This window comes from Gambusia affinis, linkage group LG07, assembly GCF_019740435.1.
Source record: "Gambusia affinis linkage group LG07, SWU_Gaff_1.0, whole genome shotgun sequence".
Classification (NCBI taxonomy): domain Eukaryota; kingdom Metazoa; phylum Chordata; class Actinopteri; order Cyprinodontiformes; family Poeciliidae; genus Gambusia; species Gambusia affinis.
In genome coordinates, this window is record NC_057874.1 from 5,776,387 (window position 1) to 5,795,936 (window position 19,550).

At 41.1% G+C, this 19,550-nt stretch overlaps 1 protein-coding gene across 6 annotated transcripts in view; it reads right to left on the bottom strand.

Annotated features, from left to right (window-relative positions):
• sulf2a (sulfatase 2a) overlaps nt 1-19,550 on the bottom strand; it is a 72,693-nt gene that overhangs the window by 6,404 nt on the left and 46,739 nt on the right. For 5 of the 6 annotated variants that reach the window (XM_044121869.1, XM_044121863.1, XM_044121866.1 and 2 more), the window contains 11 exons: nt 11,517-11,781; nt 9,300-9,539; nt 9,051-9,202; nt 7,446-7,615; nt 4,989-5,139; nt 4,548-4,723; nt 2,807-2,935; nt 2,451-2,507; nt 2,219-2,348; nt 1,106-1,313; nt 526-784 (listed from right to left, as the gene is read on the bottom strand). In XM_044121869.1, the coding sequence (XP_043977804.1) occupies nt 526-784; nt 1,106-1,313; nt 2,219-2,348; nt 2,451-2,507; nt 2,807-2,935; nt 4,548-4,723; nt 4,989-5,139; nt 7,446-7,615; nt 9,051-9,202; nt 9,300-9,539; nt 11,517-11,712 (1,868 nt within the window). In that variant the 5' untranslated portion in view covers nt 11,713-11,781. Of the gene's footprint in view, nt 1-525; nt 785-1,105; nt 1,314-2,218; nt 2,349-2,450; nt 2,508-2,806; nt 2,936-4,547; nt 4,724-4,988; nt 5,140-7,445; nt 7,616-9,050; nt 9,203-9,299; nt 9,540-11,516; nt 11,782-11,933; nt 11,952-19,550 lie in introns of those variants that run through there. The other variant, XM_044121868.1, reaches the window with a different exon arrangement.

Here is a 19,550-nt window from a genome sequence, read left to right on the forward strand (position 1 = left end):
TAATTAAGGCAAGGCTCTTTATTCTCTAAGGAAAATACAAACAGTTGCTGATGTTTACAGCTAGCTACATTAACCACGTAAATTGCTAACATAAGACGCTAAAGGCATCCTTAAAAAGACAAACACTGTAATCCTGACGTAGTCTCTGCTTCTAATAGAAATTATTAATGAGTGCTCACAGGAGGAAAGCTAGAAATTAACATTTGCTTTGTTCAGTAATAGTTTTTAAAGAAAAATCTTTGCTAGAGCTTTACCAAAACCAGAAGTCACAAATCAGTCACATATTTCTGAACACTACATCTGTTATAAAGTTGTTATAAATCTGTAAAAACAAAAAAAAAAAACAAAAAAAAACTCCTTTCATGGAGAATTTACTTCATTTCAGAACAAACATTCACCTTCAAAACCTCTTTTTTTTGCCAACACTTGCAGAGCTTACTGTCAGTTTTATTCTGAGAAACACATGCAGAAGCTGTGGACCTGACAGCTTGAATATTTGCATGCCCCCCCTCCCCTCCCACACACCTGTAGGTGACTTTCAAAGCAGCAGGTGGTGTGAGCTTGTCACGGGTGGTTGGCTTGGCTGTGACTCCCATTCCGCTGAATTCTTCGGCGTCGTCTCCGGCGGCCGCGCCTCTCCACCTGTCTCTGGTCCAGCTGGCGTTCCCGGATCCCAGGGGCCTGTAGCCCTCCTCCAAGTCGACGGCGTACAGATCTCCATCCAGCTCGAACGAGACGGAGCGCGCCCAGCGCTTCCTGGTCACGGCCTTACTGGACTTAATCTCTGCAGAATAGGAAAGAGATTCATTTGATTGACAGACGATAATCTGAGCACTTTTGATCAGAGTCGATGCACTTTACAAACATCATTTAAACCGAATTTGTTTCTTTGGAATGATTTAGGACTCAAGTGATTTCTCAACTCCACCACTTGGTGGCAGCACTGCCACATGCCTCTTGAGTCATGAAAACCTGGTTGTTTTAATGTCAGATTGTAGACCTTCTGCTCCCTTTTCAGGCACAGAAGACGTGCATTTCTGATTAATTCATGGTGCAATAATACTTATTGGGACAGCAGAACAGTCAAGTGAGATAAAGAACTCACTCTTTTTGTTTATGAGTCTCTTCTTCTTAGGGACAGACATTTTGAGCCCCCCGTCGCCGCAGTTACAGTCGTCAAAGTTTGAGGTGACAGACATGGTAGAGGGACTGCTGGCCATCAGAGCCTGCATGCGAGGGGCAAACAGACCCGCCATGCCTTTACACTTATACAGCCTCAGCTTGCCCGTCGGATCCTCCACACACTGCCACTTCTGGAACAAAACCAAAAAAGGAAAGGGAAATGTATTTCAGGGCGATCTGTTAAACAAAATGTACATTTTACACATTTTTATACTTTCCTTTGGGTCTCTGCTGCTCTTAAAAACAGCCAGTCATGTTTTGGAAATAAACTGATGCTTTTTTGGTGTCTGGAAAACGAGCCATTTCAAAAACCTCCTGATTGCTGAGTCACACTGCGCCGTTACCGAGCAACCCAAGTGGAGTTCCAGCACACTTGGCCGGCTGGTTTTACTCTTTATGGGCTGTACAATGGCTGCTGGAAATGCAAGTGTTTTGTTGTTGACTTATCATCCAGAAACCACTTGCTGCATTCTGATTGGTTGTGCAGGAGGCTGTACTTACGGGTTTCAAAGATGTAGGGTTGTATTATTGAGCATCTGTTTGAAGCCATTTTCACATGCGATTGTAAACATTGAGTTTGCTGGGCGTGGCCAGCAGCAGCTCATTAGGATTTAAAGTGACAAGAGGTCCTAAAACAGATCACTCTGAAAGGAGCTCAGGACGCAACTGAGCAGATTAAAATCTTATTATCTAAGACAGATTTTGTCCTAAAAAACTGTAATGAACATGCTTTGCATATTCTTTGCGTTCTATCCTAACCTGTGTAACAGTTGACCTTTAATGATATAGCACTACATGTTTTTCCAGATCATGAACAAATCTCAAAGATGTTTGAAAAGAGTTATATCCCGACTCAGTCCTCTTTCTTCGTACAGAAATTAGATGCCATTTCCAAATGCATCCCTGAGCTTACAGTGACTGCACGTCACCGTACGTTCACAGATGGCAAATTACTATCCTGCCATGGCAACACAGTTTATTTATTTTTGCTGGAAATTGAATAGCCTCCCCTACTTGGCTCATACAGCTCGGGTACCTGTCCCGGTTGTTGGCATGAAGTCTGATATTCTGCTTTCTGGCACAAGTCCTTCACCCTCTGGTATTTTGGCAGGAAGTTTTCCTCCTGGGCCATTTCCTTCCCATCGGCTCTCTTGTGCGGAGGCTTCCTGAAAGGACAGACAGAACATTGACAGGGAGGCCGATGCTGCCAGAACACGGCGCCTTGAATGAGAACGTGTCTTACAGAAAGGTCAATCAATAAAACATACCCCCTCTCCACCAGGAAGGAGTCTCTCCATGTTTTCCCCTTCCTGGTCAACTGGAACCTGAGAAATCAGTAAAAAAAAAAAAAAGAAAAGAAAACAGACTGTGATATTTGCAGTGAGCAAACATCTGCGGCGTTTCGAAATGCCACGCTCCCTTAAAAGTTAATGATGCTGTACCTCTATGTTTGAATGGTGAATTTCATTATGTACGACAAAGCGTTTCGTTTAGGTAAAAAAAAAAAAAAGATGTGAAGAAAATCTAGCTAAATCCCCGTTTGACTCGGTCTGTTTCACTCTTCCCATTTCTGAATGTCGTCCAGGAACCGTCGAAGGAATGCTAAGACGCCGAGCGTGTTCACCTGTTCATTGGTCGATCCGAGGCCAGGAGTTTCAGGATGGACTTGCCGTCCATTTCGGCAGGAATGTCAACGCCTGCCATCTCCAGCATAGTCGGTGCCAGGTCAACGTTCAACACAATGTGAGGATTTCTGCCAAGAAACAGGAAACTCAAAGTGATCATCATAATGTTGTTTCCCTCCCCCACCACCCCCAACAACATACATGTGAAATATTGCAAAAGTACCCATACTGCTTTGAAATATTTCACATTTCGTCACAATAAAACAACACGTTTGTTTTATTGGGGTTGTATGTGATAAACTAATGCAATATGGCGGATAATTGTGAAGAAGAAGGAGACGGAAATACTTTTGATCACATTTTGAAAAGTTTTGTGTGCATTTTCAATCAATGCCTTAGTTAATTTTTGGTATCAGAATAAAGCAGGCCGAGTACATATGCATGTCAGACTGAGAGTTTGGTTGTGTCTAGTTACATTTACTCAGTTATATAAACATGATTAACGTTTTGGAAATATATATATATATATGTTAAGAGTACTGTCACTAGGCTGTACTTTTTCCTTTTAGTACTTCTCATGTAAAACATTCTACAAGATAACACAATCAGAAAGAAGAAAAGTGTTTAAAGTAAAGCTACTTCATAGTAAAGTTAGGTAAGGTAATTTTATTTATATAGCACATTTTCAGCAACAAGACAGTTCAAAGTGCTTCACATGAATTAGAAGAAACTACAAACAAAACAACAAAACCAAAAGAAAGACAAAAGGGTAAAAGTATAAAACTACATGTTGGTTCCCCGTGTTTGATAAGAATAAGTAATTTATAAACTCGTAGGGGTTTCTCTGCATTCTTGCTCTGATAAAACTAGATGCTGATTCTTCATGTTTGGTAAGATTAGTGAGTATCGCTGCTTTTAATTATTGCTACTTTTAATGAGATAAAATTTCTGAATACTGATTGCAGACAAGCTTGTTTCAACCAGAAATGCACCTGACTCACAGACACACCTGCGGTTTTTGAAAGTTTCGCAAGTTTTATATTGAAAAAATTTTAATTTGCAAACATTTTTCTTCTTTCTGATTTTGTTATTTTGTAGTTATGTTTTTTACATGAATTATTTTCATTTTGGTCTGGTTGCGGATGTATTTTTCAAATATTAAATGGTTGACGTCAGGGATCAGTTACTCAGTACATTTTTTTCACCCTTGAGTAATTTCTTGGACGGCGACTTTTTACTTTTACTTCAGTAAAAATATGTTGAAGTTGTGCTGCTCTTACTTGAGCACAATTTCTGGATCCTCTCCTCACCTCTGGCCTTTCCTTGGAGTTTAATTTGTACAGAACTTTGAAAATTGTGCATCACTTCCCTTCCACTTTACAACTATGTACTTTTTTTCCTAATCTATCACATAAAATCCCAACAAAATATTAACATAAAATGTGAGAAAAAGGAGAAATTATCACTAATTAGTTGACTTCTTTGTTGCACCAGACTTCATTCTGGGGTATCAGAACAAAAAGATCTTCATTCAAATTCACAGAGCTTTCAAACCTGGTAAATCATAAATCATGCACTACTTCCTGCCACTTTATCAAATATGATCCTAATAAAACAAATCAAAGACTGAGATTTCAAAAGGATACAATGTGATCATATGCAAAAGAGTGAGTACTTTTAGTACAGCAAAGTGACTAATTTTGCTGTCAAGAAAATGAGCGTGGCAGGAGAAATACTCACGTAGCGCCTTGCTCCACATTAGGCCCCCGTATGTAGAACGGCACACGGATATCGAACTCGTAGGGCATCGATTTGCCCTTTACCAGCCCAAACTGGCCGATATGATAGCCGTGATCCGAGGTGTAAATGAGGTAGGTGTTGTCCAGTTCTCCCGTCTCCACCAGCATGTTGTACACCTACGGGGAGACGCAACTCATTGAGCAGGCAACACGTGGTGGAAAAGAACAAAAAAGACATAAGTTACACTGAAATCTCTTGTGCCAGTTTCAAGGAAAAGGAGATTTAACAATTTACCAAGTGTGTCAGTGAATTCATTAGCCCAGTCCCAGTCAGAACAAGCACAGATCTCCCAGGACCGCCGGCTGTCAGACGGGCGGTACGTGTGCGTCCATGTTTAAGGGTTGATGTGTGTTTAAAGCCTCTGTCTGGCTCACTGCGTACCTTTTGCACGCTATCGTCCACGGACAGCAGCGTCTGCATCCTCCTGCGCTGGAGCATGTTGGTGAACTGCATGTGGACAGGCTTCATTGGGCCAGTGTAGCGGAGGATCCAGTGCTTGTCTGGGTTGGGAGCATAGTTGTAGCTCGGCGTTCTTTGGAGGGAGGAAAAAAAGAAGAAAATAGTGAGTTAAAGCCAGAAAATTATCAACTACTAAAACTCTCCATTATTGAAAAGGATTTCATATTAAAAATGTGTTGTTTTTTTGTCCCCAGACGCCACGATTTAAGGTAAATGCTATATCTCCAAGACGTCGTAAAGCGTTTATGGTTCTGTTGTGCAGACGCAGCATCTTTTTCTGCTGGCGAAGCCTAATGACTTTCCAGAATCGAAAGAGAACTATTTATTCAGTGTTATATTGGAGCTCATATATACAATGTAAAAATGCTAACGTGCTAATCAATACGGCTGCGCATTTTAATGAAAATTTAACTCCGCTCCATGGTGACATTTAATAATTTGGAAATAATACGTGCCAAAGAGCTAAGGGGAATGAATTTTAAGGTGAACTGACTGGAAGTAAAAAAAAAAATAAAGTAAAATAAAAAAAAGATAATGTATCACTGTTTATTTTTTTTCTGTAAGTCAAATAGATTGTAAAGTTCAGGACAAAAAGAAACGGAGAAATAAAAAAGGACTCTGCAGCATCAAAAACCCGAGAGGGAGAGCATTTATGGAGAAGCAGCAATTAAAAGTTTCCACAAAGACACAGAGGTTGAATTTTCTGAGTCGTCTCTGTACAAAGCCAGTGTGGTACAGGTTAATGATGCTGGAGGGATTAGATGAAGCAGTACGGGTTTGAGGGGAGGGTGGGCCGAGGGAGGGAACAGTAACTACAATCTCATTACTGGCCTTGGATCCTTCTCTGGAGGCCGATAGTGGGCTTGCTATTAGCCAGCAGCTATAGAGAGGCAGTCAGAGGTACAGAAGGTCAAAAAAAAACAAAAAAAACAAAAGGCTTGAATCAAAGAGGTTGTGCATATGCACAACGAAATCATTACCTACGAATTAAAAGTACATCATTTATTCCAATCTGGAATCATAGCTGGCAAAACAGTACAAATTAACAACACTAACATGAACAACACTCGAGCCAAACAAACTGGAGCAAAAGAAGAAAAAAAATACAAAAAAACCAAAGACGCTGGCTGTGCATGCAGAGGCTGCGATGCTGCCAACAGCCTACAGTAAGCAGTGGAAGACGACATCCAGCTCAGATTACAACATTTGTGTCAATCTGGGTCAGATGAGAAGAAGCGTGAACAGAGGGATGAGTCATTTGTTACCAAACGGCAGTGAGAAAGTAAAAATGTACCGTGTACTTGTCATCTTTGTCCCACAGAGATCACACAAATTCTCCACGATGGGGAAAAAAAATCTTTTTGTTCAAACACCTTGCAGTTTAATTGAGCATGAATAGTGAGAGAAATACAGAACCTTGCGAAAGCTGTCGACCCCTTAAACATCCTTACATTTTGTCGTGCTACAATAATGCTTTTTGATGTATTTTTAAAAGGATTGTAGTTGATGGACCAAAACAAAATACAACAGAATTATAAGGTGGAAAAATTATGAGCACTGGTTACGCCACACACTTTTTTTAATCTAAAAGAAAAACACTGTGTGGGGTGATTTGATAACACCTATTACACTGACACCGCAACTGAAATCCACTGCAAACAACTGACTTAAGAAGTCACCAAATTAATACTCAACCCGACGTGACATCGCCCTCAAAGAGACCTTTCAGTTACCACTTCTCATTTTCCCTCTTCTTGGTTGGAAAGACAAACAGGAAAGCTTTCCAAATTCAGACTGGAAAAGCTGGATATTTCTTCCACAAACAGACCTCAAAATCCAACATGGCTGCCGGAAATGGTTTATTTGTACTCTGTTGACACATGGTTTTAATGAATAAAGTCAAGAGGAATCCATAGTTATCTCTCGTGATGTTAGCAGCACGTTGATCAAAACAAACAAAGATGCTCTCTCCAGATCAGATGCAAGGTTTTTGGTTTGCTGTCATCCATTTTGTACCAGTCAGTGGTACTTGCACCATGGTTTAAGAGCAATTGGGTTTAGATCAAAGTGCATTCATCTGTCAGAAAGACCCAGTAAAGGTCCAGGCAAAAATCTAATTAAGAGCTTGTTGCAAGACTTTTACTTTTTGCTAATGTTTTCCCTGCAATCTGACTGATCTATTAGTCTACAAACATGAATTTACAAAGTGTTGATTCTGGGAGGCTGAATACAAACAAGCGCAACATGGAAGTTTTCATTTGTTCAATTATTTTAAATACAAGTACATTTCCTCACACACCACAATTGACTTTTTTTTGTGTTTTGTTTGTTGCCGATCTATCCCAGTAGTTCCCAAACTTCCAAGCTTCTGTGTCTTACATGTGGTGAGAGGCGTTGGGAAAGGCGGCGCTGTACTGCGGGGCGGAGTCCTCTGGACCGTGCGGAGCCACGTGGCTCAGGACCATCAGGACCGGCCGGTGAGGGTAAATCCTCTTGGACATCCGGAAGTAGTTGATGCTGTTGTTGGTGATGATGTCCGTCAGGTAGTCCTGTGGAACAAGCGATTATTGCCCACCAGGCACTCAGCAGTCAATGACAGTAGAGCAGATGCCAAAGCGTATGTTGCTATGCTGGGTCAGTGTCGTATACTAACAAATCCCCTTTTTTACTTTCTCAAACTGATGAGACTCGTTCGATCAATCGACTTGTATTGTATTTTGCTTGTATTTGGTCCAGCAGGAGGACAGAAGAGTATGCATCATGTACACATTTGGTTAAATTATTGATTTTATTTTAATTCTACACAGTTCCTGCAATAGTTCACATATTTGTAAATGAGGTCAAGAGTTTTGAGAAGGTGTTAATAGAGGAGCGATGTTGTAATGTTTCAGCTTTTAAAGAGAACTTTAAGGTGTACAATTTGGAATTATTATGGTATTTTTATAACAACTGACGTTAAGCTAGTAAACTGTTTATGCTATAAAATGGCACTGTGTGCCTGGAAAACACATAATATGGCCGCTTTAATATAATGTCGCCTCATCTTTTAGAAGCTATAAAAGACGCAACTCTTCAGGGAAAGTATTTTAGTATTATTATGGGAATTTTGGACTGTTCCTCTTATACCCATTTGTGAGGTCAGACACTGATGCGGGACATGGTTGATGGTTTCCATTTTAATTTGAAGTGATCTATAAAGTTGAGGACTTTGTACAGCTCAACCAGTACAGTTTTTTCTCACTAAATTTGTTTCTTTACAAATCTTTCTTTGTGTGCTGGTAGGCAGTAATGTTGGAGCGGAAAGTTCCCACACTGTTCCCACAAAGCTGAGACCATGAAATTGTCCAAATTATCTTTGTATGCTGAAGAATTAATGGTTCCATTCACCGGAGTTAAGGAACTGAACACAACACCAAAAACGACGGCCCGATATCATTATCCTCGTTTCACCAAACTTAACATAATGCAGTCAGGTAAGTGCTGTTCCCGGAAAAATCCCAAACCAGGACTCCTTCGTTAGACTGTCAGACTGACAGGAAAGAACGCCACTCCATTGCTGTGCCATCCAGATGTAATGTCCTTTACACCACTGCATGTAATTATTCGTCTTACACCTTGAAATGTAAAACGTGGATGTAGCTGCTTTCCCAATGGAAACTCTTTCCCCACATCTCTCTAAGCTCTCTTTCCAGAGCTGATCTGAGAACCACGGGAAGCTGTTTACTCTGCAGAAAGTTGGTGATCTCTAGGCCCTTTTATCACCCTTTGACCCCGCTCTCTGATTATACATATCCCAGCACTTCATAGCTGATTAGTAAACATTCTAACACATGAATTCAATGATTTGGGTGGACGACCCAATACTGCGTGTTTAGAAACAAAAATCTCTAAATGTGAAGTGCTTAAAATTTATAGTATAACAACCAACTTTCTAAAGTAGGCCATTGTTTTGGGGCATTTAAAGAAGTAATAGAGTATCATTACCTTTGGGTAGTCGCTGCTGTGTTTCTCCCGTACTCCATTTCTGCAGAGGGTGTAGTTATAGAAGCGGGAGTTTTTCACCAGCGCCACCCATTCCTTCCAGCCAGGTGGCACATAGGAGCCATTGTACTCGTTCAGATACTTCCCGAAGAACGCTGGGTGAAGAATCGGGAGGAAAGATATTAAAGATCTTTTGTGCTTGAGTTCTCGAAACTTCGGCAAAAACGTGAAGGCTGTCACGGCGGCACCGACCCGTTCTGTAGCCGGAGTTGTTGAGGTGCACGGCGAACGTGTGCGGCTCGTGGTGCGCCTGCCACGAGGGCGAGGAGCAGTTCTCGTTGTTGGTGTAAGTGTGGTGGTTGTGCACGTACTTCCCCGTCAGGATGGAGGAGCGGGACGGGCAGCACATGGGGGTGGTGGAGAAAGCGTTTGAGAAATGCGTGCCTCCCTTCTCCATGATGTGGCGAGTTTTGTTCATGGACTGCATTGAGCCTGAGAGAGAGCGGAGATGTAGGGAGGAAGGACAAAAAAAAAAGAAAAGAAAAAAGAGGATTTGATATTGGGGCAGGGTTACATTCAAAGCCTAACAACTGAAATATAAAAGGACACAAGGTGAGAATTTATTTATTTTTTAATCTGGAAATTCTAGAAGCACAGCTGGGAAATTGTAAATATACACTTACAAGGAGAGAGTAAAATTAATAGGAATAAAGTGGGAGAGAAAAAGAAAAAGAAGAAGAAGTGCTGGACTTAAATGAGGAAATAAATCTTTTTGGTAAAGTGTGACCCATTTGGATTTCTGTGTACCAAAGGCTTTTCAGACTGATGTCGATTGTTTGGGGAAACAGATGCTTGACCATAAATTCCTCCTTCAATGGCTGCCTTCTCACTGCCATCACACGAGGACAAAAGATGTCACAGAGGCCATTATGCTGCTACTCCAATCCAATATGTCGCTAAAGGACTCAAGCGGGTAGGGAGATGGCCAGAGTTTGGCAATCAGACAATGGAAGCCATAGGCTGGCCTTAATTCATGTCAGAAACGGAGCTGGCAACGGGGAGAAACATGACTTGGACTGAGCCAGCTGTTACGTTGCCAGGGAGCGGCTTAGGTTGGTTCTCTCTTACAAATGTTGTCCGACTGACATGGACAGAATATCTAAAATAACGGAACAAAAGCAAAGACAGAATAATATGTACACATTAAAGATTTCCTCTTTTTACTTCCTTTATTTGTGCTTCAATGGTTCAGACTGTAAAGGAGATTTTCTAAACCAAAAACAGATGTAAGAATAAATGCTTCATCTTATTTATTAAGAAGAAAAGCTATTCAGAACAACCTGCTGGGATACAGAATATTAATTGTTCCTAATTCTGATAACTGGTTGTGGCAAATTTGGCAACAATCACTGTCAATCAGTCTTTTCCAGTGAGGTGGATGAATGTTGGCCCAGTGTTCTTTGCAGATCTGTTTAAATCCAGTCACAGTGGAGGGTTTCTGGAGCATGAACAGCCTGTTTCAGGTCAGATCACAGCATCTCAATGAGAGTTTAGTACAGACTTTGGCTAGCCTACTTCAAAATCCTTCATTTGAAGATTTCTACCCGTTCACAGGTGGACTTGGTGGTGTGCTGTGGCTCAATTGATTTTCTGCATAATCTAGGTCTAGCTTGTGCTTGAGGTCTTCCTGTGAGGATTTTGTGGTAGAGAGCATAATTCATGATACAATCAGGACGTCTTCCAGGTTCTGAGGCTTTTACACTTACACCACTGTCTGCATGACGTTCGGTTGGTGAATAGTTTTTATTTTTTTCTTATGACAGATCTGACAAGGTTGCACGCCTCGCTGTCCACAGAATGGTTTCCCAAGACTCTTGGCAATCATCAATGTGAGACAGGCCTTTATGTTTGTTTTGCTCAGCAGTGATTTTCATCTTGAACCCAACCCAAAGAGGCCTATGCTGCTCAAGACTTTGTTCTTTGTTATTTTGAGAAGGTTGGTCATTGTTCCATGTTTTCTCTGCTTGTGGATAATGGTTTTCTCTGTTTTGTAACCCTTTCCAGGCTGACGGAAGTCTGATGTTGACCATCATAAATCTACGATTAAGAAATCATAAGTTTAAATCCCCTGATTTGTTTAAATCAGAGGGTTTAAAGAGATTTAAATCCCCTTATTTAAATCTCTAACCTAATTAAATCTCTTATTTAATCAGGGGAAGATGTGCTGCTTTTAAGATCACCTCCTACAAGCATATTCATGTTGTTAAAGAGGCTTTGCTGAGATGAAACAGGCCTGGGAGTTGTTGGTGAAACTAGACTAGAAATGTGGGTAATCGCATTGATTTCCTGATTTTACAAGGTGGGCAATTACAAAGATAAGAAAAAAAACAAAAATGTGAAAACAGGAGAACTTTGTCAGGGGGTAAATAGTTTTTCCACAGAACTGTACAACCACATAAGTCATCTTACCCAGTTCTATGTCCTGATCATCTGTGAGAATAAGAATGATGTTGGGTCGGACGTTTCTCATCTGGCGGTCCCTCTGCAAGCGAGACCTTAGGCGAAACCCAGACAGGTAGCTGGAGCCCTGCGCCTCAGAAATAACTTCCACCAAGACAAGTAGGAGAAGAAGAGGGGGAACGGCAGGGTGCCGTCGCCCTGCCATCTTTTCAGCTTACAGTACCGCCTCAGTCCTTCGTTCACCACACGGGGAGTCGACAGGTCTCTCTGTAGCCTGTGAAACAGGACAAAGGAGGACTCTGATCAGAACAAAACATTTAAAACCAATGAACACACACACACACACACACACACACACACAAGGAAAAAATAAGCAGATGCAAGCCATACGCAGCCATTACAGGGTGTTCTTCCGCTCAAATGCACCTGATTGGGCTGAGCTCAGCTCGTTAATCAATCATTAATGATGCATTAGAGTAGTGTCATTGGCTGGTTGTAATGATCGCTGGTGATGAGCACATGGCTGCCAGACTGGGGCTAATGGGCCTGGGACTCGGGCCAGCTCAAGCCTCACCTCTCCCTGAGAGGGTTTTGTGGATAGGAGGGATGAAGGGCGGTGTGGGGTCAGGAGGAGAGGAGGAGGTGAAGGAGTAACAGGAGGAAAAAAGCAGGTCAAAAAGTTTACAAATGCTAATTTTAAGTACCAGCAAGTAATCAATGTACTTTAAAAAATATAAAAAAAATATTTGTGAACATTAAAGCATAAAAATGATTTCTGTAATTGAAACCAAGCTCAATGCAAACACACTCATAATATGTTAAGAAAGTGACAAATTCTTATTAGGTAAAGTCAACAAAACTGTTTAATCCCACCACCAAAAATTGTTGCCAGTTTTGAAAAAAAAAAAGAAGAAAAGTTTACTGCTGGAATCTCTAAAAATGTTTTTTTTTTTTTTTTGGCTTTGGGCAGCTGACTGAAGTTACAAAATAAAACAGGTTGTCGACTCTGAGCAAAATCAATTTCATGTTTCTCTTTGCTGGAGGTAAATGTCTAAAACGAGTACAAAAACAAGAGAATAAAATACTTCAAGAAACAAATATTGCTAAAATATTTTGTATATATATTCTTTAAAAGTGTTTTCCACTAATATATAGTGAGAATTTTATAGCTGCCTGCATTTTTTGATTGTGAGAAGTTCAAATGTAAGCCTGGCTAGCAGCTAGCATACCACATAGACAGCGCTATGCTAGGTGACAAACGTTTGGTGTTTGTTGTATTTATCTTCAACCTTTTTTTTTACACAAATCCTAAAAATATCAATTGTTTTAGATTTTCTAGACTTGATAGAGCCCCAGAATAACATGTGCTACATCACTGTTATTCCCACAGTTGAAAAAGATGCACCTGAAAGTGACTGTTCAGGGAGCTGCAGAATGGTGAAGCAGAAGTGACCGATATGGAAGATAAGGAAGATATCAAAAGTGTTTTTTAATTAATTATATAAAGTATGTGTTCAAATATAAAACAAGAACCTGCCTTTCCAGTGTTCGTCGGCTGCTGAAATCAATGCCGCCCATTAACACGCTTTTTAAATAAGCTGTTGTTTTGGTGCTTCACACAATTCAATGTGTAACTGACGGCAAAAAAAGGAAGCTCAAATGTTGTGTCCAATTAATGATGACACATAGCTGGAGCCGCGACACGGCCCAGCGACCGCAGCTACAGGCGCAGTTAACATCATGCAGCATCTGTGTGTCTGCTGAGATGCTCCGCTGTCATGGAGAGGCGAGGGTCTGGATATTTGTGTGTGTGTGTGTGTGTGTGTATGAGAGACTCTTGCATACCTTCTCTCGCACATTGATAATCTGCAGAAAATGAACAAATGTACAGATTTAATTGAGTCTGGATGCACACGGGCCATTCTGTTATTCAGAGGCAGAAAGATTTGCTGGCACCAAGCGTAAAATGGTTGAAATGGAAATGTGTCTTTTATTGCAGCAGCAGAATCTCACACGTTTTTAGAAAAAAATTCAACCCGTTTTTGAGTACATTTATAAAGTCAGGGGGAAATCTTTAACAAAACTACTAGTGGGACAATTGTTGGCACTCCTAATAATCCCTTTACAATAATCTAATGAGTTACTTTTAAAATTAAAATTAATATTTACTTCGTCCCACTGGCTTCTAATTAATGATCTATGACATTTGGTTTTCTGGGGGCATTTCTCTTACACAGAGAGCAGCACAATGGTCACAGAGCCAAAACAAATTCTCCAAAGCTCAGGATTTGGGAGTGGTTAGTAGCATATTGGTGGGTAACAAAATCTCCATAGCAACCAGTGGTAGACATTTTGGAAGCCAGGTGCTCAAGTGTATCCACCGGTTTGATACTGTGAACATCAGGTACCTATTTCAAATCAGTAGCCATATGGTGTGTTTTGCTTTACACAATACACACACACAAAAAAAAAGGATTTCAGAAGGGCACGTTTTTATCTGGAGGGAAAAAATGGCAGGCGCTTTAACAGCTTCTGTGTTTATCCCTGATTACAACCAATGGATCCATTTAGGCTTTAACTGGAACCATGTGCTGCGGTCAGATGAGACTGAGGTTGAACCTTTCAGTAACTAAACACTCCAGGGGCGTTTTTCAGGAGACAAAGGGTGAATCCACGTCAAGCTCGCCGTTAGGCACAGTAGAGGGTGTGTGGTGGTGTTGGCTTGTTTCTCTTGAAAATACCCTGGAAACCTTGCTAAAGTGAACAGCTTCATAAACTTTTTTACAAACACCAAATGATTGTAAATTCAAATCTGGCGGATTCCGGCAATAAACTAAAAACGAGTCTAAAACTGATCTTTCAGCAGAATAAGGGCATATAAATGATTTAGATATAAAGTCTTCCTTCTTCCATGTATATAAGTATCCAGATCAAAATCCCACAGGAATTAGCTAAAAGAAGAGAGCATGCAAGAGAGCAATCTAGAGAAATAACCAAAGACTCCTGCGTCAGTGTGGTGCAAACTTTCAGAAACGTTGTAGGAGGACGTCAAGTGGAAGAAGTGAGGCAGATGTGCCTCTACCAAATGAAGGCTGGATTTTTCTACTGTTTCTATTGTCCGTTCAATAAAAGATGTATTTATTTCAAAGCTTTTCACGCATCTCCACCAGCACTCCAACAAATCGCTGCGCTTCATCACAGGATCCCAGCAGATTTATTGCGTTCTGAATGCAGCAGCGCTGCGTTCCAACACCATTTCTGCTCCACAGTGTCCGGATTGTGCTCATTAAGAACCTCCCTATTGCACCATCTACGTCTCTTTCCCTCCTCCTTCCTGTCCTCCGTGGTTCTGCATCGCACACACCTACACATGCAAATCTACTGTGTGACTGTGTACATTAGAGTCTGAGGTGAAATGTATGACAGGGCTGAATTTGCTCTGGTTTCCAACACCCGGGGCCATGCGCTGCCTCTTCCCCAGGGGAACATATGATCTCTGACCCGAGGCGATGTGCTGTTTGGACATGTCCTTGCTCCACTTCTTTTTATCCTTTCCGCCTGCCTGGATCTTCCTTTCATCTTTAGCAATAAAAAAAAATAAAAAATAAAAAACAAGGCACCAGCGAGAAAAGATGATCTAACGTTAAAGAAATAAAAATAATGAAAAATGTCAAATGAACTAGCTCCGTTTATATTTAGCTTGAATACACCTTCACAGAGGATCGAGGGTGGATTTGTGTCGACGTGGAGATGATCCTCCGCCAGCGGCTCCTCCGTTCTCGGTGGTTGGTGAACGTTGGAAGGCGCCGTGCTCGCCTTTGATATTTGTTTGAGTCGTTTCAAAAAGCTGATGTGGGCAAACCATGGACTGCAAACGAAAAGGCAGAAATCTGCACCACTCTGTAGGGAAAACCGTGGTTCTCGTCTTCAAAGAAAGAATTTAGATTTTTTATTTTTTTATAAAGAACTATCAATGGCCTCATATGTAAATGAGAGAGTACGTCCATTTTATGGCTGTGAATGTTTCCTTGCCTTACTCCCGTGAAAGCTGTCTTCTTCCACCTGATACCGAGAGTTAATTGGGTTTTCAGGCTTTTATCACATGGACTTATTTCTTCCCAGTTTGCTTTTCCCCACTATCTTTTATCAGCAGAAATTGTTCATCCAACTCTGTGATAGATGATACATGAAACAAACAAACAAAAAAAGAAGATAAAAACAACGTCCGACAGTGCAGAGGGCGTGACTTCTCCAAAGATGTGTGGAAATGCAGAGAGCAGCTGGTATGCAGTGGGGAAAATGAGTTTGAACATGTCAACGTTTTTTTCCCCAGCAAAAGAAATTTCTAACAGGGATGGTGACATGAAACTCAGGCCAGATGGTGATAAAATTAACATAAAAATGTCCTTAAACTATGTGTGACAAAAACAAATGGCACAGAAAATAATTATGGAACAATTTTGATAACGAAAACTTCAAACCATCTTCTGTATGTAAAAATGAGTCATTTGAATTAATCTGGTGGGTTTTCAAATCTTAAATAGCCTTTCCAGCAGGTTTAATTATGTTCTCTGAAGCCAGCAGAGAGTTTCAAAGGCTGTGTCCTTGAGATTATTGTCTTGCAGAAAACTCCACCTTTATTTTATCTTCAGATTTGTTGAAAAATGTCCCAATGCGTTGCTCCGTTAATCTTTCACTCAGTCCCACTTTCTCTCCCAGTCCCACATGTTGGAGACCAGCGTCATCTTGACATTTTCACACCTTTAAACCTCTTTGTGCCGATGTCATTCTGAGCTCTTCTTAAGATTTTGTCCAATTCTCCCTGTACGTCATCAGCTTGTCGAGACGTCCTGCAAGTAAAACTTGGAACTATAAAAACTGTTATTTTTCTCGACTCCACTGGGAAAGAGCTTTAGAAGAGAACCTGGTCAGGTTTTTTTTTTTTGGTCTTTTTTTTGTGCAGTTACATTCTTTCCACTCAAGGCTGCAGTATATATATATATATATATACATATATTTCTTTTTTACATATTTGTTAAGATGGTCACTATGTCATGATAGTATGGTACATATAGTCTGTGGGCAGCTCCTGGTCAGAAACAACCAAACAGAGCCAGGAGGAGGGTCTTAGCGCTGTTAATCATCATTGTGTAAGCGCTGCTAAGTGTGCTAAAGGAAGAGAAGCCACTTTCTGTAACCAGTGCTATTAATGATAATAAAAGCACTGGAGTGGGTTGTGTTTGCTTTCTAAATGCTAAAGGATTTCAGCTACCGTTTTAGCTTCCCACATCTGTTTGGAACTTTCCTCATCTCCTGTAAGGTCAATAGTCTATAACAGGGGTCACCAAAGTCGGTCCTGGTGGGCCCCGGCATCCAGCATGTTTTAGTTTTCTCCCTGGAGGCACCAACAACCTTTTCAGCATGTCAGTGTTCTTCTTAGGCCTTCTAATGAGCCATCATTTGATCCAGGTGCATTAAACCAGGGAGAGAACTAAAACATGCAGCATGCCGGGGCCCTCGAGGACCGAGTTTGGGCACCCCTGTTCTATGGTCTTATTTCTTTAGATTTTTTTTATACGCTGTGGTTTACTCTGGTTGTTCCTGATAAGTGGTGTAATTTAACAGCCAGGTTTAAAATGTGATAACCCAGAGAAACATGGACACATATAATATTTATCTTCCCACTGTCGACCAGCAACACCTGAAGCTCCAGCTCCTCTCAGCCTGCGACAACATGACCAGTGCGACGGTTTTCAGGCATTTATAAAGCTGTTCTGGGATGATTCTCGAGCTCGTTTTCCCTGACAGAGCTATATCCGCATCAGCTCTTTGCGCTAACCGAACTGTGAAACGACAATGCTGATTCAGCTCGATGGGACGCAATGAAAGGTGGGGGGGGGGGTTTCTGCCTTTTAGAAAGAAGCAGCAGACAACATGAGTAAATATATCTCTCAGCAAAACTCATTAAAAGCCAGAAGCTCGGAGAGAGGAAGGGCCGTGGGAGTTAGCTATAGCAGAATATGAGATCAGAGGGAATCAGCCTCTAAAAGCATGGATAAGGAACAAGGATCATCTGAGGTTATACTAATGCCTAGTGATGTTTGGAAGGAAGAACACAGAGGGAAAGTTTTGCTCTTCAGTCATGCGCTTGTAAAGAGGCTCTAAGAGACGGCTGGGCTGCATCATGAGATGAAAACTTAATGCCGTCCATCATTTATTGATAGGACTAAATTATGAATGCAGTGACAACAGGGCCGCCCATGTCACAGCATGGGCATGATGGTAAGACAGCAGCAAGCGTGCAGGGACGAAAACACACACCGGATCGACTCGCAGATACTTTACACACATCTGCGTCAGAGTCCATACGAGGAAGCTGAGACACAGAGAGAAAGGGAGAAAGAGAGAAGCTTGTGAATTTTTCCCCAGACCTTTCAGATGTGATTTAATTTTCTGCCCATGAATAAAACACCCTGCATTTTGAAAGAGAAAGTTTGATTCGCCCAATCTCGAATCCTCCCCCGAGATTCAAAAGTTACAGACAGCATTCGATGGAAGCCAGCAAACTGCACGTGTATTTCTTATTAAAGAAGGGCAAACCACTCTGCATTTGCGATTTAATCAGCTGCATCTCACGATGCATGCAAAATATAGAGCCAGCAACCCACAAGCTTAAAACCACACTCCTGGATTCTCCTTCTCCATCTCGAACGCTCCGAGACAGAAAAAGATAGAGAAAATACAAGTGGAAAAAAAAAAGAAAGAAAAGTGGGCGAAAACAAAAAAAGAAAAAGAAAAAGGAAAAAACTTTGGGAATACAGCCTAAAGAGTACAAAGACCAAGCACATCCACTGGAGATGGATTTTCTACAGCATTAAACTAGACACCAAGACCAAGGCTTCCATATAAAACAGAACAGAATCAAACAGAATCCACAAGCAGAGAACCTCTATATTTCTCCTTCTTCGTTCTCGACAGAGAAATGTGCGATCTGCTATTCCCTGATGGCAGGAAAAAAAACATGAAGGAACTGGCCAGGGAAGTTTAGACGGACACATTCAGAGCTGAATGTGACCGGCCTAAAGTTATCAAGCCAGTCCCTGTGGTCATAATTGAGGCTGGCAGGGCTTTGCTAATGTGTGACTTTGTTCCCACTGGCATGCCTGGCTCCGAACTGAATGTGCAAAATCTCCAAGGACCCTTGAATTTTTTCAACAAAAGTTGGTATTCAGATGCAAATTGAGCAACGGCATGCATCTATGTGAGAGTAACTTCTTCTCAAAGGAGTGTGTGTGTGTGTTTTAGCATTTCTCACCTTGTAAGGCCCATTTTGCCAACACATACTACATTGTGAGGACCCACTGATCCTTTTTTGGCCCATAAGAAGCAGTGCTGTTTTTGGGTTCGGCTATAGAAACACATGAAAGTAAATCAATGCAAATCCTTGTGAAGATAGAAAAATGCAATATGTGTGTGTACTTATTTAGCTATTCTATTTAGGATCATTTCTGGCATATTTACTGAACATCTGAAGACCGACTGGTCTTGTAGGGACAATGGAGTCCTCATTGTTTAGGATCAAGGGGTAAGTTTAGATGAATTAAGCTTTGGTTAAGGTTAAGAAAAAACTAGAAATGGTTAGGTTTAGGGAACATGTCTGCGAGACATAAACGTGGTTACTAAAATGAATGGAAGTCAACATAAAGTCCTACTGTGGGTAGAAATACAAAAGTGTGTGTGTGGGTGTACTTGTATATGCACCATATAGAGAACTGAAAAAAGCTTTTAACCAACAACAGAAGGTCTTTTTCAGGAAGTGAGGACATTTTCCTGTTCCTCACTTTTTTTCAGTTGTACTGAGGTCTCCTAGGCATGCAGGCACAGCGTGAATTAAGTTTTGGTTGGTGTTACGGATTAGGTTTAGGACTAAGGTGTGAATTGAGTTTAGGTTAAGCTTGGGGTTAAGCATGTACTAGTAATGGTTGGTCCGTCAGGGTTAGGCTATAGAAATGAATGGAAATCAATACAAAGTCCTCAGACTGA